The following is a 27,663-nucleotide window of genomic DNA, read 5'->3' on the forward strand; positions in this document are numbered from 1 at the left end:
TAAGTGAAGTGCTGTTTAATAACAAGTATGCAAGAATGTTTTAGGAATGGTGAAGAAATAATTGTTGTGCCTTTACAGCAAGTAATAGTATGATCTCATCAGAAATCTGGTGGTGATGTCTGCTAGGACATGGGTTAGTCTTTAAGAATAATTGTTAAAGCTCTTGCATAACTTAAAACAGGATTATAAAAATAGTCCAAAGACTGGAGATTAGATGATCTCATAGCATTTTCCAGTCATAAGCTGTATAAATTAATAAGGGAAATGCATTTTTGTTTTAATTAGGTTGTTGTTGAAAATTGCCCAGTTCCCATTTTCTGAAGAATTTGGGCCTGAAATATAAACCAAAGCGTTACTAGTTTGTCTGAAGCCATCATGAAGAATTTTAACACACAGTGCTAGTTTTTAACATGCAATGTCTCCTTGTTTACTAGTTCTTGCTTGTCAACTGTGTCCTTTATTCCCAATAACCTCTTATTTGAGGCTCATTTGTGCAGTTTGGATTTTACTTTTGGATTAACTCTTCTAGTCATAGGCAGAAAGGCATTTTAATGTTAAGACAGCTTCCCTGGCAAGCTAATTTTTGAAAATCATAATTTGGAGCCATTCAGAGTAGATGTAAATAGAATGCTGGTGGTGTATCTGCCTGTGTTTCAGCTGACTGGTTGCAAACATTTTGACCGAGGTTGTTTTCAGTTAAAACCTCTTACTGCTAAGACCCTATCTTATCTCACCCAGACCTTATCTGGGTAAGACCCTTTGAGCCCGACTTGTCAGCCAATTGTTCACCCAACTTGTCAGGCTGTATGCTGTACATAGAAGTAGTTAGCCTATAGCACAGATTTCATGTACTTGAGACTCGTGCTCATTACCAGGACATGTGGGAGTATGTGTATTTGTTTTTAAAAAGATTTTTTTGTTTGTTTGTTTGCTTAAAGACAGCTTAAAATGGGAGGGAACAGAAACAATTTTAAGCAAGTACTAATATAAGAGCTTGCAGTCTAAGTTCAGTTGCTAAAATTTTGTATACAAATTTTATGTACTCTGGAGCTGTACATCTTCGGAAGTCATTGTCTGAACCTCATTGCATGTGTATCAGCAGAAGGATTTGGTATTTTATACTTAGGACTGCTGTTCAGTGGAAAGGATGGAATATCTAAAAACTATTCCATCTGCAGTACTCTACTTCTCTCTGAAAACAACTATCCACAGGGGTCCGTATTTGGACCAGTACTGTTTAATATAGAATCATAGAATAGTTTGGTTTGGAAGGGACCTTTAAAGGTCATCTATTAGTGCACCCCCCCCTGCAATGAGCAGGGACATCTTCAACTAGATCAGGTTGCTCAGAGCCCCATCCGACCTGAGCTTGAATGTTTCCAGGGCTGGGGCATATACCACGTTTCTGGGCAACCTGTTCCAGTGTTTCACCACCCTCACGGTGAAAAATTTCTTATGTCTAGTCTAAATCTACCCTCTTTTCGTTTAAAACCATTACTCATTGTCTTATTGCTACAGGCCCTGCTAAAAAGTCTGTCCCCATCTTTCTTTATAAGCCCCCTTTAAGTACCGGAAGGCTGCAATAAGGTCTCCCCGGAGCCTTCTCTTCTCCAGGCTGAACAACCCCAACTCTCTCAGCCCTTCTTCATATACTCATATACATATGAGTATATTGTATACATATACTCATATACATATACCCCTACTTCATACACATTACAGAACACACAGAATTTGGTGTTGTTTCTCCCTTCCCTCCTGTAGGCTTGTTTCTTGCCTAAAGTTTCACAGCAACAACAGAAATTTAACACCCAGATGATACATCTTCCATTATGTTTTGCTCCAAAAGATGACGACACTAAACAGTGTTCTTAAAGATTACAGGCAAAGCAATTCATTTCCTCCTAATCTGTCGTGGTTTAGCCCCAGCCGGCAACTAAGCACCACGCAGCCGCTCGCTCACTCTCCCTCCCACAGTGGGACGGGGGAGAGAATTAGGAAAAACCTCGTGGGTTGAGATAAACACGGTTTAATAGGACAGAAAGAAAGAAGGGAACAATAATGATAATACCAACAAAGGAATGTATAAGAACAAGTGATGCCCAATACAGAAATTGCTCACCACCCCGTGATCGACAGCCCGTCCCCGAGCAGCGATTTCCGCCCCCCGGCCAACTCCAGTTTATGTACTGGGCATGACGTCGTATGGTAGGGAATATCTCTTTGGCCAGTCTGGGTCAGCTGTCCCGGCTGTGTCCCCTCCCAGCTCCCCGTGCACCCCCAGCCTGCTCGCTGGCAGGCCAGCACAAGAAGCTGGACTGTCCTTGACGGCTCAGCAACAACCCAAAACATCAGCACATTATCAACAGTTCCTCATCCCAAATCCAAAACACAGTCTCACACTAGCTTCTGTGAGGAAAACCAGCTCTATCCTGGCTGAAACCAGGACAGTATCCACCCCTTATTCCATACCATTTACGTCATGCCCAGGTCCTATACTTTTCAATACATTCCAATTATTCATTATTACTCTTCCTGTCCTTTAATATATACACACAGATATCACTCTCTTAGTCCATGGGCCATCACTTAAAATGTCTATGGAGTTCAGTCAGTCCATGACTCTGGGCTTCATCCATCATAGCAGTCTCTCAGGGCAGGGGAGATGGTATGTGGTGTTGGATTGTCATCTGGCACGGTCCATGTCCATGATCTGCAGGTCGAAGATGTCGATCTCGAGGGATTTGTTGGGCGCAAGCTGCTGAAGCCAGTTCTGGTTTCATCACTGCTGCACGTTGCTTGGTTTCAGTGAAGCTCATTCTTCATCAATCTGGGTGATTCTTACTATAATACCATTGATATGGTAGATAGCAGCCATAGTAGTAATGTCATTCTGAACAATTAACATAATACAATTCAAATCATTGACTGTTTTCACCCAAAATCAAGTCTCCTTGAGGTACACATCGGACTTCCCCATCCTTCCGCATTACCCACCAAGTGCACCCAGGTCCCTGGGCAAAGGCAATCCCACGAATGGGTTTGCCTTTTCCTAATGCAGGAGTAACCCAGACTGTCTTCCCCAGCATGTTTCTCACATGCACCACAGGGGCTTTATCCCCTTCTACAGTACGTAGAAGTTTTGATTGGGCAGGGCCGGCTCTATTAGTAGATCCCCTAGTGTTGACTAACCAGGTGGCTTTGGCTAAATGTTTATCCCAATGTTTGAATGTCCCATCACCCATTGCTCTCAGGGTAGTCTTTAACAGTCCGTTGTATCGTTCAATTTTTCCGGAAGCTGGTGCATGATAGGGGATATGATACACCCACTCAATGCCGTGCTCTTTGGCCCAGGTGTCTATGAGGTTGTTTCGGAAATGAGTCCCATTGTCTGACTCAATTCTTTCGGGGGTGCCATGTCGCCATAAGACTTGCTTTTCAAGGCCCAAGATAGTGTTCCGGGCGGTGGCATGGGGCACAGGGTATGTTTCCAGCCATCCGGTGGTTGCTTCCACCATGGTAAGCACATAGCGCTTGCCTTGGCGAGTTTGTGGAAGTGTGATATAGTCAATCTGCCAGGCCTCCCCATATTTATATTTCAACCATCGTCCTTCATACCAGAGAGGCTTTAACCGCTTGGCTTGTTTGATCGCAGCACACGTTTCACATTCATGGATAACCTGTGCAATAGCATCCATGGTCAGGTCCACCCCTCGATCCCGAGCCCATCTATATGTTGCATCTCTTCCCTGATGGCCTGAGGTGTCATGGGCCCACCGAGCTATAAATAATTCACCCTTATGTTGCCAGTCCAGATCCACCTGAGCCACTTCAATCTTAGCAGCCTGATCCACCTGATGGTTGTTTTGATGTTCTTCGGTGGCCCGACTCTTGGGTACGTGAGCATCTACGTGACGTACTTTTATGACGAGATTCTCTAGTCGGGTAGCAATATCTTGCCACAATTCAGCAGCCCAGATGGGCTTGCCTCTGCGTTGCCAGTTGCTCTGCTTCCATTGCTGCAGCCACCCCCATAGAGCATTTGCTACCATCCATGAGTCAGTATAAAGATAGAGTACTGGCCATTTTTCTCGTTCAGCAATATCTAAAGCCAGCTGGATGGCTTTCACCTCCGCAAACTGACTTGATTCACCTTGTCCTTCAGCCACTTCTGCAACTCGTCGTATAGGGCTCCATACAGCAGCTTTCCACCTTCGATGTTTGCCTACAATACGACAGGACCCATCAGTAAACAGGGCATATTGCCTTTCGTTCTCTGGCAGTTCATTATATGGTGGAGCCTCTTCAGCACGCGCCACCTCCTCTTCCGGTGATATTCCAAAATCTTTGCCTTCTGGCCAGTCCATGATCACTTCCAAGATTCCCGGGCGATTAAGATTTCCTATTCGAGCCCGCTGTGTAATAAGCGCGACCCACTTACTCCACGTAGCATCAGTCGCATGATGCGTAGAGGGGACCCTCCCTTTGAACATCCAGCCCAGCACCGGCAGTCGGGGTGCCAGGAGGAGCTGTGCTTCAGTACCAACCACTTCTGAGGCAGCTCGAACTCCTTCATATGCCGCCAATATCTCCTTTTCAGTTGGAGTATAGCGGGACTCAGATCCCCTATATCCTCGACTCCAAAACCCTAGAGGTCGACCTCGAGTCTCTCCTGGTGCCTTCTGCCAGAGACTCCAGGTAGGGCCATTCTCCCCGGCTGCCGTGTAGAGCACATTTTTAACATCTTGTCCTGCCCGGACTGGCCCGAGGGCTACGGCATGAACTATCTCCTGTTTGATTTGTTCGAAGGCTTGTCGTTGCTCAGGGCCCCATTTAAAATCGTTCTTCTTCCGGGTCACTTGATAAAGAGGGCTTACAATCAGACTGTAATTTGGAATATGCATTCTCCAGAAACCCACAACACCCAGAAATGCTTGTGTTTCTTTTTTGCTAGTTGGTGGAGACATAGCTGTTATTTTGTTGATCACATCCGTTGGGATCTGTCGACGTCCATCTTGCCATTTTATTCCTAAAAACTGGATCTCTTGTGCAGGTCCCTTGACTTTACTTTGCTTTATAGCAAAACCAGCTTTCAGAAGGATTTGAATTATTTTCCTCCCTTTCTCGAAAACTTCTTCTGCTGTGTTGCCCCATACGATGATGTCATCAATGTATTGCAGATGCTCTGGAGCTTCACCCTGTTCCAGTGCAGTTTGTATCAGCCCATGGCAAATGGTAGGGCTGTGTTTCCACCCCTGGGGAAGTCGATTCCAGGTGTATTGGACACCTCTCCAAGTGAAAGCAAACTGTGGCCTGCACTCTGCTGCCAAAGGGATCGAGAAAAACGCGTTAGCAATATCAATGGTGGCGTACCACTTGGCTGCCTTTGACTCCAGTTCATATTGAAGTTCTAGCATGTCCGGCACAGCAGCGCTCAGTGGCGGCGTGACTTCATTCAGGCCACGATAGTCTACTGTCAGTCTCCACTCTCCATTAGACTTTCGCACTGGCCATATGGGGCTGTTGAAGGGTGAGTGAGTCTTGCTGATCACTCCTTGGCTCTCCAGCCGACGAATCAGCTCATGGATGGGGATCAGGGAGTCTCTGTTGGTGCGATATTGCCGCCGGTGCACTGTTGTGGTAGCGATCGGCACCTGTTGTCCTTTGACCCTTAGAAACCCCACCACAGAAGGGTCCTCTGAGAGACCAGGCAAGGTGGACAGCTGTTTAATTTCTTCCGTCTCCAAGGCAGCTATACCAAAAGACCACCGGTACCCTTTTGGGTCCTTGAAATACCCTCTGCTGAGGTAGTGTATGCCCAGGATGCACGGAGCCTCCGGGCCAGTCACAATGGGGTGCTTCTGCCACTCATTCCCAGTTAGGCTCACTTCAGCCTCCAGTACAGTCAGCTGTTGGGATCCCCCTGTCACTCCAGAAATACAGATGGGTTCTGCCCCTATATCGCTTGATGGCATCAGGGTACATTGTGCACCGGTGTCCACTAAAGCCTTATATTCCTGTGGGTCTGACGTGCCAGGCCATCTAATCCACACAGTCCAATAAACTCGGTTGTCCCTCTCCTCCGCCTGGCTGGAGGCAGGGCCCCTCTAATCCTGCTCATAGTACTCGTTACCCACTTCTTGTAAATAGGAATCAGAAGTCCCCTCAAGAGGATCAGAGGTGAGATCAGCTCTTCTATTCTTTCTGGGGAACTGCCCACTGGAAAGTGGAGCGACGATTTTCCTCGAGGAACCTGAACCCCCTTTTGTAATTGTTTTTCCTTGCAGCTCGCGTACTCGTGCCTCTAGGGTCGAGGTAGGTTTTCCATCCCACCTCCTCATGTCCTCTCCGTAGTCACGCAATTGAAACCACAGGGTGGCTCGTGGTGTGTATCCTCTATATCTTCTCTCTTGAACAGAAGAGCGCTTACTCCTAATGGCTGAGACACTGGTCCGTATGGGTGGAGGGTAGGGCATATCCTCTTTGAATTGCCGGAACTCTCGGGACAGTTTCTCTATAGCAGAGACGCAGGCCCGTAGGGAGGAAGAGAGACTTTCTTCGTATTGCCGGAGTTGGCCAGCCAATTCATCCACCGTTGGTCTCTCTCCGTCCTTCCAGGCCATTACTGCTAATGAGTTGGCATATGATGATGGTGCACTCCGTACAAACTTCCGCCACATAGGTTGCGTGCAATTGACTTCATCTGGATCTTTGGATGATTGTCCATTGTCCAAGTCACCATAAATCACTTCCAGCACCGCTAGCTCCCTCAGGTACTGGATACCTTTCTCCATGGTGGTCCACTTGCCTGGGTGACATAGAACATCTTCCTTGAAGGGATACCTTTCCTTCACACCCGACAGGAGTCGTCTCCAGAGGCTGAGGACTTGTGCACCTTTTCCAATTGCTTTGTCAATGCCCCCTTCCCTAGAAAGGGATCCCAGCTGCTTGGCTTCCCTACCCTCTAATTCCAGGCTACTGGCCCCATTATCCCAGCATCGGAGCAGCCAGGTGACAATGTGCTCACCTGGACGACGGCTGAAATCCTTTCGCATATCTCGCAATTCACTCAGGGATAGAGATCGGGTAGTTACCGTCTCTTTTATAAGTTCTTCCTCTTCCTCCTCTTCAAGCGATGACTCGCTCTCTTGCCTCTTCCGTGCTTGTGATGGCCCTGCTTCAGAGCACTCTGCCTCCTCACTCTCTTCCTCTGGCTCCTTCTTAGCAGGATCTTCCTCCTCCCTTACTAAACGAGCTGACTTCCGCTTCCAAGATTTCTTCTTTTGTACAGGGGCAACTGATACCGGGATGGGCTGGTTCTCTGGTTCAGCTGCAACAGTCTGAGTAGCTACAGTGCCCGCCATGGGGGTTGGAGTAGTGGCAGTGCCCGCCGTGGGGGTTGGAGTAGTGACAGTGCCTGCTACAGACGTTGGAGTAGTCACAGTGCCTGCCACATTGCCATCAGACCCAGAGAGCCCCTCTCCCCTTTGCATAGTGTTAAATAGGGTTCGGAAGGCATGGGCCAGGCCCCAGCACATGGCAATGATTTGTGTCTCCTTGGAGCTGCCAGGCTGACAGCATACTTCTTCCAGATATTCTGCTAGTTTATCAGGATTCTGCACTTGTTCGGGAGTGAAGCTCCAAAACACCGGAGGTGCCCACCGCCCCAGGCATTTGCCCATGCTGTTCCACACACCCTGCCATTCATAACTATCCAGCCTTGGGGCAGATCTCCGGGTGATATTCTTAAATTGCTTGCCAACCTTAGACAAAACTGAAACCATGTTCCCCAGAAGTAGCAATAGAGGTATTTTAACCAGCCAAGGGTGTTCAAAATACTGAAAAATTATTGTGATGAAGGAGGAAATGTTATGATAGAGGGTAGCAAAGGTACCATTCTGCATTTCCTCCATAAAAAACCTTTCAGAGGCAGAAGTATAATTGCTAATCGTCTCCACAAGACTGTAGCCAAAATACAGTAACGGCTTTAGTACAGAGCTCAGATGATACCACATTAAGCTCAAGGTCAGTGCTCTAAAAACAAAATTCACAGGCGAGACATTACTAATCATTGCAGAGTACAGCAGCCCGCAGAAACCAACACCGATCCTTAACATGTACAGCAAAGACGAGAGCATGATGCAAATCAAACTGATATTGTGACCTGCAACCGTTATTATCTCAAGCCTCGGGCCCCACGTTGGGCGCCAAAAAGGACTGTCGTGGTTTAGCCCCAGCCGGCAACTAAGCACCACGCAGCCGCTCGCTCACTCTCCCTCCCACAGTGGGACGGGGGAGAGAATTAGGAAAAACCTCGTGGGTTGAGATAAACACGGTTTAATAGGACAGAAAGAAAGAAGGGAACAATAATGATAATACCAACAAAGGAATGTATAAGAACAAGTGATGCCCAATACAGAAATTGCTCACCACCCCGTGATCGACAGCCCGTCCCCGAGCAGCGATTTCCGCCCCCCGGCCAACTCCAGTTTATGTACTGGGCATGACGTCGTATGGTAGGGAATATCTCTTTGGCCAGTCTGGGTCAGCTGTCCCGGCTGTGTCCCCTCCCAGCTCCCCGTGCACCCCCAGCCTGCTCGCTGGCAGGCCAGCACAAGAAGCTGGACTGTCCTTGACGGCTCAGCAACAACCCAAAACATCAGCACATTATCAACAGTTCCTCATCCCAAATCCAAAACACAGTCTCACACTAGCTTCTGTGAGGAAAACCAGCTCTATCCTGGCTGAAACCAGGACATAATCACATTCTGAAAACAAACAACATTCCACTGATTAAAATAAAATAGTTATTAAAAACCCCACATTCTTAAAAAACAAACTAAAACAACCTCCCCACAAATCAGATACCTAATACAGAAAAACTCTAAAAATGTTAAATAAAGAAATTACAGAAGGCATAGGCAATCTTGACTAAATAGTGATATTTGTATTCAAGCTTAATTATCCTTGTAACTTTTTTTTTCCATTTTAGTAACTCATTCTGCAGTTTCTTCCATCCTTACCCTGACTTATATCCAAACATTATCTTTCTCCTTGTCAGTCTTTATATTTAAATGTAGTATTATGTGTTCACAGCTCCCATTTTGCTGAGGTGTTAAGCATCAGATATACTTCTGTTATGCATGAAAATGGAGCTAATCCCTGTCATAAGGGTTTATAGAAACCTAAGAAGCTTTGTTCCATTATTAAGCCATCCAGAAAAACATATGCAGCAAGTTAACACAAACCATCGAACAAACAATTTCTATTTATAAACCAATTCCTCTACTCTAGCTACCCAGTGTAATATATATTTTTGACATCATATATACAAGTACTGGTTTCTCTCAAACAATGAAATGAAATAAAAAAAAAAAAAAAGAGATGGCATCTTTCTCTACCACATAATACAGATGACTAAGTTTTATAACTCCAAAATTGCAACGTAGGAAAAGAACTTAATGTACATTAGATGCAACTATGTACGACTAAAGTAATTAACCACAGAACAAGCCTCTGAAGTTTACCAAGGTTATTCTTTCAGGAAAAATAAAAAATTAGGTATTTTAAAACTGAAATCCAAGAGATCAATGAGGTTTTAAAAAAACCTACAGCTACAAATTCAGATAAAATGGGAACTATTTCATCATGGTGAAGAAGGCTTTCTACTAAATGTATTGTGCATAACGTTCAACTGTATAATAGAGGCAAAAAAAAAATTCACAGAATCATAGAATAGTCTGGGTTGGAAAAGACCTTTAAAGGACATCTAGTCCAACCCCCCTGCAATGAGCAGGGACATCGTCAACTAGATCAGGTTGCTCAGAGCCCCATCCAACCTGAACTTGAAGGTTTCCAGGGGTGGAGCATCTACCACCTCTCTGGGCAACATGTTCCATTGTTTCACCATCGTCACTGAGAAAAATTTCTTCCTTATATTTAGTCTAAATCTACCCTCTTTCAGTTTAAAAACATTACTCCTTGTCCTATCGCTACAGGCCCTGCTAAAAAGTCTGTCCCCATCTTTCTTATAGGCCCCCTTTAAGTACTGGAAGGCTGCAATCAGGTCTCCCCGGAGCCTTCTCTTCTCCAGGCTGAACAACCCCAACTCTCTCAGCCTTTCTTCACAGAAGAGGTGTTCCGTGCCTCTGATCATTTTTGTGGCCCTCCTCTGGACCCGCTCCAACAGGTCCATGTCTTTCCTGTGCTGAGGTCTCCAGAGCTGGACGCAGTACTCCAGGTGGGGCCTCACCAGAGCGGAGCAGAGGGGCACAGAATCACCTCCCTCAACCTTCCGGCCACGCTTCTTTTGATGCGGCCCAGGATACAGTTGGCCTTCTGGGCTGCGAGTGTACATTGCTGGCTCATGTCCAGCTTTTCATCCACCAGTACCCCCAAGTCCTTGGCAGGGCTGCTCTCAATCCCTTCATCCCCCAGCCTGTATTGATACCAAGGGTTGCCCTAACCCAGATGCAGGACCCTGCACTTGGCCTTGTTGAACCTCATGAGGTTCACGCAAGCCCACTTCTCAAGCTTGTCCAGGTCCCTCTGGATGTCATCCTGTCCCTCGGGCATGTCAACTGCACCACTCAGCTTGGTGCCATCTGCCGATTTGCTGAGGGTGCACTCAATCGCACTGTCTATGTCACTGATGAACATATTAAACAGTACTAGTCCCAATACGGACCCCTGAGGGATACCACTCGTCACCAATCTCCATCTGGACATCGAGACGTTGACCATTACCCTCTGGATGCGACCATCCAAGCAATTCCTCATCCACCCAACAGTCCACCCATCAAATCCATATCTCTCCAATTTAGAGAGAAGGATGTCGTGGGGGACCGTGTCAATGGCCTTACAGAAATCCAGAGAGACGACATCGGTAGCTCTTCCCTTGTCCACTGATGTGGTCACTCCATCATAGAAGGCCACTAGGTTGGTCAGGCAGGACTTGCCCTTGGTGAAGCCATGCTGGCTGTCTCAAATCACCTCCCTGGCCTCCCTTCTAGGAGAATCTGTTCCATGATCTTCCCAGGCACAGAGGTGAGGCTGACAGGTTGGTAGTTCCCAGGGTCCTCCTTGAGACCCTTTTTAAAGGTGGGTACAATGTAATGTTTCCCTTTTTCCAGTCTCCAGGGATTTCACCTGAATGCCAGGACTTCTCAAATATCACAGAGAGTGGCTTGGCAACTACATCAGCCAGTTCCCTCAGGACTCTGGGATGCATCTCGTCAGGTTCCATAGACTTGTGCATGTTCAGGTTCCTCAGGTGGTCTCAAACTGGATCTTCTCTTACAGTGGGAGGGACTTTGCTCCTCCAGTCCCCATCTTGCAGTCCATCCCCTCGAGAGGTGTGGGAACAGAGGTTGCCAGTGAAGACTGAGGCAAAGAAGTCACTGAGTACCTCAGCATTTTCCTCATCTGTTGTTACCAGTCTGCCAGTCTTGCTCATCAAGGTGGGGTACGCTTTCTTTGACCTTCCTTTTCTGGCTGACATACCTGTAGAAGCCCTTCTTATTATTCTTTACATCCCTTGCCAAGTTCAGCTCTAGCCATACCTTGGCCTTCCTGACTCCATCCCTACACAACCGAGCATCGTCCCTGTATTCTTCCCAGGATACCTAACCCTGATTCCACTGCCTGTGCATTTCTTTCTTGCCCTTTAGTTGGACAGCAGATTTTGACTCAGCCATTCCGGCCTCTTGCCTTCCTTTCCTGATTTCTTACACCTGGGGATTGAGAGCTCTTGCACTCTATGGAAAGCATCCTTAAAGATCTGCCAGCTCTGTTCTGCTCCCTTGTCCCTGAGGGCAGTTTCCCAGGGGCCCTATTGACTAACTCCGTGAAGAGCTGGAAGTTTGCTTTCCTAAAATTCAGGGTCCTGACTTCACTCTTCGCCTGCCCCATATCCCTCAGGACTGCCAACTCCACCAGTGCATGATCACTGCAGCCCAGGCTGCCTCCAATCTTGATGTCACCAATTAGCTCACATGCATTGGTGACCAACAGGTCCAGTATTGCTTCCCCTCTGGTAGGGCTGGCTATTACCTGGCTTAAGAAGTTATCTTCCATGCATTCCAGGAGTCTCCTGGATTGCCTACAGCTTGCCGTGCTACTTTTCCAGCAGATGTCGGGGTGGTTGCAGTCCCCCAGCAGGACGAGAGCCTGCGAGCACAATGCCTCCTGTAGCTGGGGTGAGAAGGCTCCATCAATGGAGTCCCCTTGATCAGGCGTCCTGTAGTAGACACCAACTATGAGGTTCCCTTTGTTGCCTTGGTCCCTGATTCTTACCCATAATCTTTCAACCTGCTCGTGGCTATTCTTCAGAGACAGCTCTTCACACTCTATCCATTTCTTGACATAGAGGGCAACACCTCCACCCTTCCTTCCTTGCCTGTCCCTTCTGAACAGCCTGTAGCCATCAGTTGCTGCACTCCAGTCATGGTATTCGTCCCACCAAGTTTCTGTAATGGTGACCAGGTCGTAGCTTTCTAGCAGCACGGTGGCTTCCAGCTCCTCCTGTTTGTTGCCCATGCTGCGTGCATTGGAGTAGAGGCACTTCAGCTGGGCTGTCAGCCATGTCACTCTCCTAGAGGAACACCTCTTAGTTCCTTTGACGCATTTCGCTGGCGCAACAGGCTGAGCGGGCCTCGCTAGCACCCCGTCCCTCTAACCTTGGCATGTCATCCCACAGCATGTCCCGGGCAAGCCTGCTATTATCCCCCTCCCCCTTTGAGTCAAGTTTAAATCCCTGTCAATAAGACCCACTGGCTTGCGAGCAAAGACCCTCTTCCCCCTTTTGAGAAAGGTTAATCACACCTGATGCCAGCAAGCCAGGTGCTGTGTGGGCCATTCCATTATCGAAAAACCCAAAATTGCGGTAGCGGCACCAGTCATGGAGCCATGTATTAATAGACTGGGCCCGTCTGTTTCTTCCTATGTCACTGCCTGCAACTGGAAGGAGAGAGGAAAAAATAACCCGTGCTTCAGATTCCCTAACCAACCGTCCCAAGGCCCTGGAGTCTCTTTTGATTGCCCTTGGACTATGTGTTGCAGCTTCATCTCCACCCACATGGAAGAGCAGTAGTGGGTAATAGTCCGAGGGCCGTACCAGGCTAGGATGTTTCCTAGTGATGTCCTCAACCCAGGCCCCAGGGAGGCAGCAGACTTCCCTAAGAGAAGGGTCTGTCCACCATATTGGACATTCAGTTCCCCTCAGAAGGGAGTTGCCTACAACGATAACCAGTCTTTTCTTCCTCGTGGGGGTAGTCCTGATGTGGGGGGGTAGACCTTTCTGACCTTGGCAACACCTCTGATGTAGCTGGACCATCGTCCACATCATCCATGGTCTGGCCTTCCACATCCAGAGCCTCATACCCGTTGTACAGAGGCACCTGGAAAGGTGAGGTGGGCAAGGAGGGTGTTCTCCTGCTGCCTCAAGCATGGACTTGCCTCCATTCGCTCCTTTCCTTTAAGCTACTGCCTTCAGCCTGGCAGGGGGAGGATACAGGATCCCCTTGATCTTGGGTTATTTTTGGTGGCTGTTCCCATTTCTGTCTCAGGGAAGGCAGAGCATGGTTCCACACATCCATCTCTTCCTCAGACTCCCTGATGCTCCTTAACCTTTCTACTTCCTCTCGTAGCTCTGCCACCAGGCTGAGCAGACCATCCACCTGGTCACACCTCACAATTCTCTGTGCAGTAACATTTATCATTCTGAGGGAAAAAAGCACTTTGAATTCAAATATCATTACATTATCTCACAGAGTTAGTTTCAATTTGCTGAACTTTCTGAAAAATTACTTTATAGACACAGCAATAGCTCAAAATAAAACTAGTTTTGGAATCGCAAATCCTCTTGCCTGCCTCCCTCATTCTATACTCAAAGAAAAACAGTATATTTTTAAATTGAAACCAGTAAAAACAATGTTGGCTAACTGAATAAGGTGCCAAACAGATAAACTGACATTTGCAACACAGATTAAATGAAATAAACCCATTTTAGCTTCTATGTTACAAAACATATTTTAAAAGAATCAGAAGGCTACGCTCTTAATCTGTGTAGGAACTTCTGATTTTATCAAAAGTACTTCTGAGATGCAATAAACATTTGTTATTTTTGGTTAAGTATTTAAAATTAGAATTATTTTAAAATAAACCAAACATGCTTTATAAAACAGTTTTACCAAAATGTAGTATTCTTCAGCTGGCTATTCTTTTTTAGCTCTTAGGAAAATATACTGTTAAAGTGTTACAACAAATTACATACTTTTAATATGCTTCCATGTTTAAGTGTTTCACAACATGAGATGAGAAGCTACTGACTTCTAATGGTTTATCATATTATCTCAGAAAACTAGAATGAAAAATAACTTCCTGTAGAGTCTTTTAAAAGAATTAACAACTACATAGATACCGTACAACATGTGTGTCTTTCTGTTTTATGTATTAGTCAGTATTCCCAGTAATCACAAAATTGTAAGTTTCACCTATTAAATTAAACAATTATTTTAAACAGTCAAACATAGTAAGTTAAACAGTTGATGTTTAGCTACGTCAGAGACATTCTCACTCTTCAAAAACACTCCTCTCAGTGAAGGAACCAGAAAAACAGGGTCAACATTTAGTGAAGAAACCATCACTGCATATACTGCATAATAAAAGTAGTAAATAGTAACTGAAAAGCATGATTTCCCCATTAATAAGAAGTTTAGTTACCTTTACCATACCTTTATCTGCTGTCTTCTAAGCATTGCAAGTTCCCTCATGTCTCGGAATGGCTGTAGTAAGTACTGGTAGAGCTCCATGGTAGCTTCTGCAAGACTACTGTAGGCTTCATCTTCCATTTGATACAGTTCAAGCAGCTCTACCATGCTTTCTGTGTTTTTATGTTTTTCCAGAAGCTTTAAAAAAAAGTGCTAATTTTAGTGAATGTGTTCAAACATCCCTTCTAAAAAAGTGACAGTCATTTAAAAAAACCCAATTTTTTAGCCTATCCTTTTGTATTATCTTCTCTACCCCACAAAATTATCACTCAGACGTACCAAAAACAAAATCTTAAACCCCACCCACATCTTGAATTTAGCCAGTCAAGTATGAGCACATCTCTGATAAGCTTAACTCAAAATGTGCACCACTCCTATTAATTTTTTTTTTTTTTCAAAAATCTTTGGAAGGTAATAAATATGAGCACAAAGACAGCACAAAAAGCAACTTAGTACAAGAATCTATAACATATCAATCAGATAAGCTACTTCACACATTTCCCACTTTCAGGTATGAGGAGAGAAGGAGTGATAGGAAAGGAGACAAAAGAGAAGTCACAGTTGATCTTTCCAGGTTTGGTTGTTTTGGAATTTTTTTGCCTATCTGTACTTTTGACCTGCACAGCCCTGTTATATCAGTGCAGCTCCAGACACAGATCCAGACATAAACAAGAATCTGTGTGAAACAAAACAGTGATCTGCATTTCTAGTAATTTTGTCTTCCATTTTCACAGAATCATAATCATAGAAAATCAGGTTGGAAGGGACCTCAAGGATCATCTGGTCCAACCTTTCTTGGCAAAAGCACAGTCTAGACAACATGGCCCAGCACCCTGTCCAGTTGAATCTTAAAAATGTCCAATGTCAGGGAATCCACCACTTCCCTGGGGAGATTATTCCAATGGCTGATTGTTCTCATTGTGAAAAATTTTCCTCTTGTATTCAATCAGAATCTCCCCAGGAGTAACTTGTACCCATTACCCCTCATCTTTTCCATGTGACTCCTTGTCAAAAGGGAGTCTCCATCTTCTTTGTAGCCACCCTTTAAATACTTGAACATGGTGATAAGGTCTCCCCTAAGCCTTCTTTTCTCAAGGCTGAAGAAACCCAGTTCTCTCAGCCTTTCCTCATATTATTATTTTTCCCTAGACAGTTTGGGCATAAAAGTTTCCATTAGATTTTTTTTTAAAAGCAAATTATGTAAGTATTATAAGCTTTAAATGAAATACTTCAAATAATTTATATTTTTATTCATATAAGAAAACATAACATCAAAGTCTGTCCGTTCAGACAACTGTTCTGACAGTTCAGACTATCGACAGACAACTGTTCAGACAACAAAAACTAATCTCATACAGACATGTGGAGTACTTGATATATTTACAAAGACAAGATTATGTGAAATTAATTCCCCTCTTATGTAATTTTCCAAGTTAAAATCTCTTGTCCTTTAATATTATCGCCTCAAAAGCATATATTCACAGTCCAAGTTTATTTAAACTTAACATAGATTAGGAACACTATGTAATAAGCACATCATATCTTCTATCTGTTCATTCAAGTTGGATGCCAAACCTACATGATATATTCTCCGTGTACTCAACTGCATCAAGTATTATTATTGGAAGACAAAATAGAGAGAACTGTAGATTAGAAACTGAAGCTTTGATCAACAGTCCTTTGGTGTCTGGTTCACTTATATTCCAGGACAGTCAAGAGAAGTCTTGATTACCATACTGTCTACTCTGTTTGCTCCATTACATTTATATTACTATGCTGTGTTTCAGTTACCTGACCAGATAAGAAAAGACTTTCTCTTTCTTCATAATGTAAAGTTTGCTTCTGAAGATCCCCCAGCTTCCTTTGAAGCACTAAAGATTGGCCAAGATTACAGACAGGATGCAGAGAGGCTCATAGTAGTTTTATTTACATGTTCATCATTAAAATGATTGTCAAATGACAAGCCAGGAAGAGCTTTCCCTCAGCAAGGCTTAGCAGAGATGAAAGGTCTGAGAGAGATGGTGTAGAACAGATGTGACATTCCTCAGCAGCATGAGACAATTTGTTGTATTACCTAAACAATTTCACCTAGGAAATTGTTCCTATTGCAAGATCATTTGCTCTCCTTCTGCTCTCCTCCAGCAGTATGCAATATTCTGTGGCATCTGAGTTCTCACTGGGAGTACTGGGTAGTGCTTTGTGGCTTGCAGTCTGTAAAACTAACATTTTATTAATTTCCTGGGCTAAACGCACATAACCTAGCCTGCAGTTATAGGGACAGAAGTCATCCCAGATGCTCTCGGGTTTGAGTCCTAAATTCCTATGTATTTCACGTGTTAATCCAACCCACCAGCAGATTTAACCATTTAGGTCTATAAAGCCACCTTCTTCCTCAGCTCCTGCTTGTTCCTAGTGCCTCAAAACAGAGCTGCCATAATCAAGCCTTCTCCTACTTCCACCTGGCACTATCAGAAACCCTCTAGCAGTCCCAAAGGCATAAAACAAACCTTTCTTCTCAGGCAACCCATTGCAGGAAGGGCCTCTATTATTAGCAGCAGCTCTACACCACACTGTAATGTTTGTTTCTTTTTAGTTGCTTCAGCTATTAGTATCTGCTTATTAAATAAATTTACACATTTGTTTCATCGTGAAACCCTACTATTCTACTATGATACAAATCCTAGAGGACAACAAAAAATTACAAAGATGAGAGAAAACTTATCACCATTTAAAAGAGAATCAATCTCATTTCAGGAACAGAACAATACAATACAGGGCTTTTTTTTTTTTTTCCCCCTCCTTTATAGACCATTCTTAAAGTCTATTTAATAGTTCTGATATTCTGGAAGACAGTCACAACTTGGCAAAAGTTGGAATTAAAAAGTGCCAGGAAATGAAGGACTGTTTCAATTTTATGACCATCAGTATAGTACAAAGACATTTTAAGGACACTAAAAGCAAGTATCTACTTATAACTAATTGGTTGTTCAGTGAAAATCATGTCCATCACTGGAAATGATATAATACAGTAATGAAATACCATGACACTCCCACACATAGAGATAAGTAAATGGGCATCATTTCAAGGTCTTGTCCATGTCCAGTTCTATTTGGTCTACTGCTGGGGTTTCTCCAATCCTAAGCCTAGAAGTACTCCCCAACTCCTTCGGAAATACCAAACCCCCAATAAAAAAATACAAGTGCTGGCAGGTTATTTATAGAGAACATATATATTCTTAAATTATTAACACAAGGTAAGCAACCATTCTTCCTTCCTAAGGCAAGGATCCATACAGATTCCATTTCCTATGCCTAACGTAGACCTTTTTGAATGAAAATGGTGATGAAGTTTCATTTAAACTACAGTTGCCAGAAAAGACATAACAACTGGAAAACTTATTTGGAAACAAAAGAGTATCACCTTATTTGGTTTGGAGCAAAGACCAAAAGGCTATTGAATAGGGATATTCTTCTAAACAGGTAGAAAGGTTACCAACCTGCAAGCACTGGTTACAGACAGCCTCATTACACCCATCCATTAACATGTTCTTATAAAGGCTCATTCAGACAGTGTTTTGGGGAAAAACATCTGAACATTAACCTTTTCTACAATGTTCGGATCACCCTGCATGGCTCGACCTTAAGGAGAAGGAGCTGTGGCGTTGATCTGCACGGCTCGACCTTAAGGAGAAGGAGCTGTGGCACTGAGAAGCTGGTAAACAGCTGGATATCTGCATGGCTCGGCCTTGAGGAGAAGGACCTGTGATAAACAACTAAGAATCACAGAATCACAGAATCACAGAATCACTAGGTTGGAAAGGACCTTTAAGATCATCAAGTCCAACCATTAATCCAGAACCACCATGTCCCCTAAACCATGTCCTGAAGCGCCACATCCACACGTTTTTTGAACACTTCCAGGGATGGCGACTCCACCACCTCCCTGGGCAGCCTGTTCCAATGCCTGACCACCCTCTCAGTGAAGAAATTTTTCCTAATATCCAATCTAAACCTCCCCTGGCGCAACTTGAGGCCATTTCCTCTTGTCCTATCACTAGTTACTTGGGAGAAGAGACCAACACCCTCATCGCCACAACCCCCTTTCAGGTAGTTGTAGAGAGCGATAAGGTCTCCCCTCAGCCTCCTCTTCTCCAGACTAAACAACCCCAGTTCCCTCAGCCGCTCCTCATAAGACATGTGCTCCAGACCCCTCACCAGCTTCGTTGCCCTTCTCTGGACACGCTCCAGCACCTCAACATCCTTCTTGTAGTGAGGGGCCCAAAACTGAACACAGTATTCAAGGTGCGGCCTCACCAGTGCCGAGTACAGGGGCACAATCACTTCCCTACTCCTGCTGGCCACACTATTCCTGATACAGGCCAGGACGCTGTTGGCCTTCTTGGCCACCTGGGCACACTGCCGGCTCATATTCAGCCGGCTGTCAACCAGCACCCCCAGGTCCCTTTCCGCCGGGCTGCTCTCCAGCCACTCCTCCCCAAGCCTGTAGCATTGCATGGGGTTGTTGTGGCCAAAGTGCAGGACCCTGCACTTGGCCTTATTAAACCTCATACAGTTGGCCTCTGCCCATCGATCCAGCCTGTCCAGATCCCTCTGCAGAGCCCTCCTACCCTCCAGCAGATCAACAATCCCACCCAGCTTGGTGTCATCTGCAAACTTACTGAGGGAGCACTCAATTCCCTCATCCAGATCATCTATAAAGATATTGAACAAGACTGGTCCCAGAACCGAGCCCTGGGGAACACCACTTGTGACCGGCCGCCAGCCGGATTTAACGCCATTCACCACAACTCTCTGGGCTCGGCCATCCAGCCAGTTCCTCACCCAGCGAAGAGTAAACCCGTCTAAGCCACGAGCCGCCAGTTTCTCCAGGAGAATGCTGTGGGAGACGCTGTCAAAGGCTTTACTAAAGTCCAGGTAGACAACGTCCACAGCCTTTCCCTCATCCACTAGGCGGGTCACCTGGTCATAGAAGGAGATCAGGTTGGTCAAGCAGGACCTGCCTTTCATGAACCCATGCTGGCTGGGCCTGATCCCTTGGTTGTCCTGCAGATGCCCTGTGAGCACTCTCAAGACCAACCGCTCCATAATGTTCCCCGGTACAGAGGTCAGGCTGACAGGCCTCTAGTTCCCAGGATCCTCCTTCCGGCCTTTCTTGTAGACGGGCGTCACATTGGCAAGCCTCCAGTCGTCTGGGACCTCCCCTGTTAACCAGGACTGCTGATAAACGATGGAGAGTGGCTTGGCAAGCTCCTCCGCCAGCTCTCTCAGTACTCTTGGGGGGATCCCATCAGGCCCCATAGACTTGTGGGTGTCCAGGTGGCTTAGCATGTCCTTGACTGCTTCCTCCTGGATTATGAGGAGTACATTGTGCTCTCCATCCCCGTCTTCCAGCTCAGGGGGCTGAATATCCTGTGGATACCTGGAGTGGCTATTAAAGACTGAGGCGAAGAAGGCATTAAGTACCTTAAGAAGAAGCGAGGAAAACAGGAACACCTGCAAGCAGCGAATCCTGACTGTGTGAGAGGCGCGTGGACAGCGCGTGATATTTTGTGCACAGCCAATTGCAATAGTGTGTGTAACAAGCTGTAACCAATCATGAGTGTGTGCGCAGTGACTAAGCGAAAATTATGTTATATATAGGAGTCAGACAAGACAATAAACGGCTTCGGAATATAACTCTCATAGAGTTGTGAAGTCCATCCTTCTCCCGCAACTGGTGACCCCGACGTGATACGATCTCTGGGATCTCATCGTTGAACACCGGTCGAGCGCAGAGGACGCCGCGGGAGAAGCCCGGTTGGAAGAATTGCAGTCAGCGGGACTGACGCAAGGAAAAAGAAAAAGGAATACGTTGCAACGGAGAAGCACCCAGCGAGGTGAGGTGAGCAACCGGGGCGGCATGGGGCAGAACACATCGCGTGAAGAAGGGGCGATAGTCAGACTCCTGCTGCATATGCTCTCTAAGAGAGGACTGAAATATGATGAATATACACTTAGAAGGCTTCTAATTTGGAGCCGAAAGAAAGGGTACCCCCCCGATCCGTCTGTGGCCTTTAAGGCAGAGACGTGGGAGGAGATAGGAAAAATGTTATGGGAGCATATTGAGAAAACCGCCGCAGAGTTAGTGATGGCGTGGAAGTTGATATTAACCACATTAAAAGCCTTGAAGGCAGAGAGAAAAGCTGCAGCTGATATGGAGGAGGCTGTTAAACTGCTTTCAACCAATCCCTTCTTAACTGAGTCAGAGGGTCCAGGACCTTCAGCGACTCCGAATGCACCGCCTGAGGTGCCAGATGCACCGGGTGAACTGGCCGCATTAGATAAGTCAGAGAAACAGATCTACGATGATGTTTGTGAGGGCAAGACGGGACAAAGCTGCCCAGAACAATGTACTCAATGTTCCCCTGTGTGCCCATGTGAAAGATTGATGGGGTGGGCTTCACCACCCCTGAAACCACCCAGACTTAACCGATCGAAAGCCATAGTTTTGAAGCCCTCAGCTGAGCCCCTGCCACCTTTACGGCCCCCGTTGCCTGATAGCAGCGACGAAGGAGAAGAGCCTGTTGTAGACACTATAGGGAGGCAAGAGCCTAGGATGAAAGGCGACCCTAGAGAGCGGTGGAAAGACGTTTTTTTAGGAACGATGAAAGACGAGGAAACAGAGTTACCGATGGCATTTCCTGTTAGTGTACAGCCTCACGGGCCCAATCGCTGGGACCCATTTCACTGGGACTTGATTAAGAAAGTGCGGAAGGCAGTACAAAATTATGGCTTGCAATCACCTTTCACGCAAGCTCTATTAGATAACATATTCACGGGAATGGTTCTTACACCATGGGATTGTCGGCAGATGATAGATATGTTGTTGACACCAACCCAAAGGTTATTGTGGGCAGACAGATGGTATAAACTCTGTATGCAAGAAGCCCTGAGAAACCTGGAGCGTCAAGACGGCGATCCACTCCAGAACATCCCTATGGACAAATGACAGGCCAGGGACTGTTTGTGGATGTTAGATTGCAAGCTCAGCTGCCCTTAGAAGCCTTGCAATTAGTTGGGCGACTAGCATTGAATGCGTTGCGAACAGTCCCTGAGGAGGGAAAGAGGCAACCATCTTACACTCAAATTAGACAAGGGAGAGATGAATCATATATGTCTTTTGTTGATTGTCTGAGAGACGCTTTGAATAAAGTGTATACCAATGAAGACGCAAAACTAGCAGTGTTGTTGAATTTAGCGGTAGAAAATGCCAATGTAGATTGTAAAAGAATTTTGTTAACTTTGCCAAAAGAAGCAACGTTAGTACAAATGGTAGAAGCCTGCAACAGAGTAGGCTCTGCCACGCATCAGGCAGAAACACTCGCAAGTGCCTTTGCAGCAGCAATTAAGCCATTTATAAATGGAAAAGGGGAGAAAAAATGTTTTAATTGTGGAAAAAGAGGCCATTTTAGAGCTCAGCGCAAGGCCACAAGGAAAGGACCTAGGCAGATTGAGACAGGTCATAAATCCTTCCAACAAGGACCCTTTCAGCAAGGAATAGGCCCAGCAGGAGCACCATGTGGTCGATGTCAAAAATTTGGTCATCAAGCCTCAGAATGTTGTTCAAAGTATCATCGGGATGGTATGAAATTGGGAAACGGGCGACCGAGCACGAAGGCACCCCACACGACGACACAAATGGGGAAGCACCACCAGGCTGCTTGGCAAGCCTCAGCGCCCAAACCAGAGGGAGCGCCGGAATGGACGTGGAAACAACAGTAGAAGTTACCTTATGGGACATGTCGGTTTATGATGTCCCGACTAACGCAAATGGACCATTAGGATATGGATTGAGTGCTTTGTTATTGGGACGATCTTCAGCAACAAAGCAGGGACTTTTTGTTCTCCCTGGAGTCATTGACGAAAAAGGCCATATTGTGCCAACCACTAGTCCTTGGAACACACCTGTTTTTGTGATTCCAAAGAAAAGTGGAAAATGGAGACTATTACATGACTTGCGAGAAGTCAATAAGGTATAGTGGACATGGGAGCCTTGCAACCAGGGCTACCATCTCCCTGTATGATACTGAAGTATTGGAAGCTTTTGATTATAGATCTCAAAGATTGCTTTTTTACAATCCCTCTGCATGAAGATGATGCCAAACATTTTGCATTCTCAGTCCCAAGTACAAACAAGGCGCAACCCATGCAAAGATATCATTGGACAGTATTGCCACAAGGCATGAAAAATTCGCCCACCATGTGTCAAATTTATGTAAATTGGGCTTTACAGCCAATCAGAAAAAGGTGGCCTCAATATTTCATCTATCATTATATGGATGACATATTGTTGGCTGGTGATCAATTAAATCCGGAAGAAATGATCGGGGAGCTCGTTGAGCTTTTGAGGCAAAGTGGGCTGCAAGTGGCGCCGGAAAAGATACAAACTGAAGCGCCTTGGAGGTACTTGGGGTGGATGATCACTGAAACGTCGGTGACCCTCCAAAAGGTTGAATTAAGAATTCAGATTAAAACATTAAATGATGTACAAAAATTGGTAGGAGACATTAACTGGATTCGACCTATTTGTGGGATCACAAACCAAGATATGGAGCCTTTGATTCAGCTCTTGCGAGGGGATAGCAGGTTAAACTCTCCTCGGCAATTGACCAAGGAAGCCTGGGAAGCAGTAGCAAACATTTCTGAAAAGGTAACTCAAGCATTTAGTTCTAGGATAGACTCCTCGATAGGGATCACTTTGGCAGTAATCAATCACAAGCAACATCCCTATGCGCTTATAATACAGTAGATAACAAAGCTAGAATGAAAAGCGGACCCATTGAGAATTTTATAGAGTGGGTCTTTTTACCTCAGCAGCACAGAAAAACCATCACCATGAAAGTAGAGTGTTTTGCAAATTTGATTATGAAAGGGCGCAACAGAATTATTGATATATCGGCAAAGGACCTGAAAACGATTTTAATAGCATTACAACAAGAATATTTGACTTGGGCTTTGCAGCACTCTATTCCCTTCCAAACTGCATTAGCAGAATTTGAGGGTGACATTCAGATTCATTATCCATCACACAAAATGTTTACCTTTAAAAAAAAAACAAAAAAAAACCCCAAAAAAACCCCAAAAACAACCCAAACATGAAGTAGAAGAAAAATCAAAGTGTAGTCAATATCCAGTTCAAGGTGCTACAGTATTTATGGATGGTGGTGGGAAAACAGGCAAGGCAGCAATAGTATGGCGAGAGCACAGAGAATGGACAGAACGGGTACTTGTCGTGCCAGGATCAGTTCAAAAGGTAGAACTACAGGCAGTAATTGAAGCCTTTAAATTATGGTCTGAAGAACCTGTGAATATAATTACTGATTCTTTATATGTAGTTGGAGTACTCCAAAGATTGGAAGGTTCAATCCTCAGACAAGTACAGCAGGAACAGCTATATCAACAATTTAGAAAACGTTGGTTTTTATTGCAGAAAAGACGACATCCTTATTACGTTATGCATATACGCAGCCATACCAACCTTCCAGGGGAATTGGTGGAAGGAAATGCAAGAGCTGATCGGCTGACTGCTGCAGTATGGGCTGGACCTGTCCCAGATCGTTTAGGTCAAGCACAAGCCTCTCATGTCTTTTTCCATCAATCTGCCAAAGTTTTAGCGAGACAATTTAATCTAAGTGCAGGTGACGCTAGAGCTATTATACAGACTTGTGCTGATTGTCAACAAATAGGCCCAGGAATCGCGATTAGAGTTAGTCCCCGACGACTGCATTCGCTACAACTATGGCAGATGGATGTGACACATGTCGCTGACTTTGGAAGATTTAAATATATGTGTTAAATTACTTCTGTCTAGCAGAAGGAGAACCATGTAAAAGGAATGACAGGAAGTCTGTTTGAGTTAACACAAAATGTGCAAGTAGAAGTTAAAAATTTGGAAAAGAATGTGGGAAGGACCTTTTCAACTGCTAACCTGGGGACAAGGTTATGCTTGTGTCATTTCAGATTCTGGAAGTCGTTGGGTGCCCGCAAAATGGGTAAAACCATGGGTGGAACAGTCACCATCGTCATCGTCAGACACATCTTGATACTGTTAGGTGTCATCGCAACCTGGATGCCACCGCAGCCAAAAGAAAATGTATGGGTAACATTAGCAAATCAAACAGGACAAGACACCTTCTGTCTGTCTCTTTCCTCCCCGGGCAATCCCTTTTCAATCTGCCACAAGGGTTATGGTGACTGTGTGGAGATCAATGGGCTGGGAAACAGCTGCCCGGGAACTGGTCAGGGGACTGTGCTATGGGCGTCCTAGTTCCTAATTTGAGAATTATCATTAGAAAAACATGGAAAGCTTTTAAGGCAAAGTGCTCTATAACTACAAATCCTTTGGTAAGATATAATATTGGTTTTCATAGCTTTATAGCTTCTATCGCTAGGAGTAGTACAACTAGAATTGTTTGCCTTGTAATATTCTGCTATTAATTTAAGCATAGTTGATATGTGACTGCTGGATTATAGTAAGATGCCATGTGAACAAAGCCTACGAACCAATAGACGGGGTGGCTGTGGCGCGTGCAGCACGTCTGGCCAGCGGGCACATGCGCCATAGGCTCCCTGTGTTGAGAGGTGGCAACCGAGGCGTGTTCCGACACTCACTGGCCACGTGTGTCGAAACTCGTTCCTTGGTAAATGTATAAATACCAGGATTTCCCGAAGAGCAGGGGGATCGGTGTACGGCAAGGCCACCGTTGCCTCCGTGGGGACGCCCACGTAAAGCTGGCACCTACCGACTGATGGGCTGAGTTCGTGGCACAGGATGATACAAGAATGTACAGATAGTCCATCTTCCTCACAGTCCTTAGGTTGCAAATGATCCATCAGGTTTTGTTTTTAGATAAACAAAAAAGGGGAGATGTTGGGATCACCCTGCATGGCTCGACCTTAAGGAGAAGGAGCTGTGGCGTTGATCTGCACGGCTCGACCTTAAGGAGAAGGAGCTGTGGCACTGAGAAGCTGGTAAACAGCTGGATATCTGCATGGCTCGGCCTTGAGGAGAAGGAGCTGTGGTAAACAACTAAGAAGAAGCGAGGAAAACAGGAACACCTGCAAGCAGCGAATCCTGACTGTGTGAGAGGCGCATGGACAGCGCGTGATATTTTGTGCACAGCCAATTGCAATAGTGTGTGTAACAAGCTGTAACCAATCATGAGTGTGTGCGCAGTGACTAAGCGAAAATTATGATATATATTGGAGTCAGACAAGACAATAAATGGCTTCGGAATATAACTCTCATAGAGTTGTGAAGTCCATCCTTCTCCCGCACTACAAAGGTTGCAAACCGGCTCAAAAGCACATGGAAATTATTTCATCCTATCAGATCAACACCATAAAATTGCTGCCTCAAATTTCACTTGGGTTAAAAGTTACATGAGAGAAAGAAGAGTCCGAAGATTTATGAAATATTCCAGTTTCGGAAAAGAAAAACAAATACAACACAGAAATTATTACATGCATTTGAAATTATAGTTATAATATACAATGTTAAAGGGAATACAGAAAGGTCAAACTATTCTCTCTCACTTTTGGAAATGATGTGACTACCACTAGAAGAATAGTCTTTGCCAGTACGGTATGGTATGAACAGAAGATTGATAGCTTGGATTCTGCTTCTATAGACAGAGCCTTGTAAGTCTGATAAAGAGTCCAGGTTGCTTTAGTGCTACCAGTCCTAAATGGGCCACTGACACAAGAGACAGATAACAGAATCACAGAATCATTAAGGTTGGAAAGGACCTTCGAGATGATCAAGTCCAACTGTTAACCCAATACCACCATGCCCACTAAACCAGGTCCCGAAGCACCACATCCACACGTTTTTTTGAATACTTCCAGAGATGGTGACTCCACCACCTCCCTGGGCAGCCTGTTCCAATGCTTGACCACTCTCTCAGTGAAGAAATTTTTCCTAATATCCAATCTAAACCTCCCCTGGCGCAACTTGAGGCCATTTCCTCTCGTCCTATCGCTGGTTACCTGGGAGAAGAGACCAACACCCACGTCGCCACAACCCCCTTTCAGGTAGTTGCAGAGAGCGATAAGGTCTCCCCTCAGCCTCCTCTTCTCCAGACTAAACAACCCCAGTTCCCTCAGCCGCTCCTCATAAGACTTGTGCTCCAGCCCCCTCACCAGCTTTGTTGCCCTTCTTTGGAGATGCACGAGCACCTCAACGTCCTTCTTGTAGTGAGGGGACCAAAAGTGAAGACAGTATTCAAGCTGCGGCCTCACCAGTGCCGAGTACAGGGGCACGATCACTTCCCTCCTCCTGCTGGCCACTCTCTTTCTGATACAGGCCAGGATGCTGTTGGCCTTCTTGGCCACCTGGGCACACTGTTGGCTCATGTTCAGCTGGCTGTCGACCAGCACCCCCAGGTCCTTTTCCACCAAGCAGCTTCCCCAAGCCTATAGCGTTGCATGGGGTTGTTGTGACCCAAGTGCAGGACCCGGCACCTGGCCTTATTAAACCTCATACAGTTGACCTCTGCCCATCGATCCAGCCTGTCCAGATCCCTCTGCAGAGCCCTCCTACCCTCCAGCAGATCAACACTCCCACCCAACTTGGTGTCATCTGCAAACTTACCGAGGGAGCACTCGATCCCCTCATCCAGATCATCAATAAAGATATTGAACAAGACTGGCCCCAGAACCGAGCCCTGGGGAACACCGCTTGTGACCAGCCGCCAGCCAGATTTAACGCCATTCACCACAACGAAGAAACAACGTAACTGTTATATTACTGGCAACTCCTGAGTATTCCAGTTGCTAAAAAAAAAAAAAAAACAAAACAAAAAAAAACACGTTCTAGGTGCAGGTTCCTCTACAG

General features: G+C 45.5%; 1 protein-coding gene across 1 annotated transcript in view; it reads right to left on the reverse strand.

Annotated features, from left to right (window-relative positions):
* LOC309415041 (junction-mediating and -regulatory protein-like) overlaps positions 1-27,663 on the reverse strand; it is a gene marked incomplete at both ends in the record, with an annotated part of 134,104 nt that overhangs the window by 90,072 nt on the left and 16,369 nt on the right. Inside the window, one exon of the mRNA XM_082012432.1 lies at positions 14,733-14,906. Coding sequence (XP_081868558.1) covers positions 14,733-14,906 — 174 coding nt within the window. The remainder of the gene's footprint in view (positions 1-14,732; positions 14,907-27,663) is intronic.

Source organism: Phaethon aethereus (assembly GCF_964289735.1).
Source record: "Phaethon aethereus genome assembly, chromosome: W".
Taxonomy (NCBI): Eukaryota; Metazoa; Chordata; class Aves; order Phaethontiformes; family Phaethontidae; genus Phaethon; species Phaethon aethereus.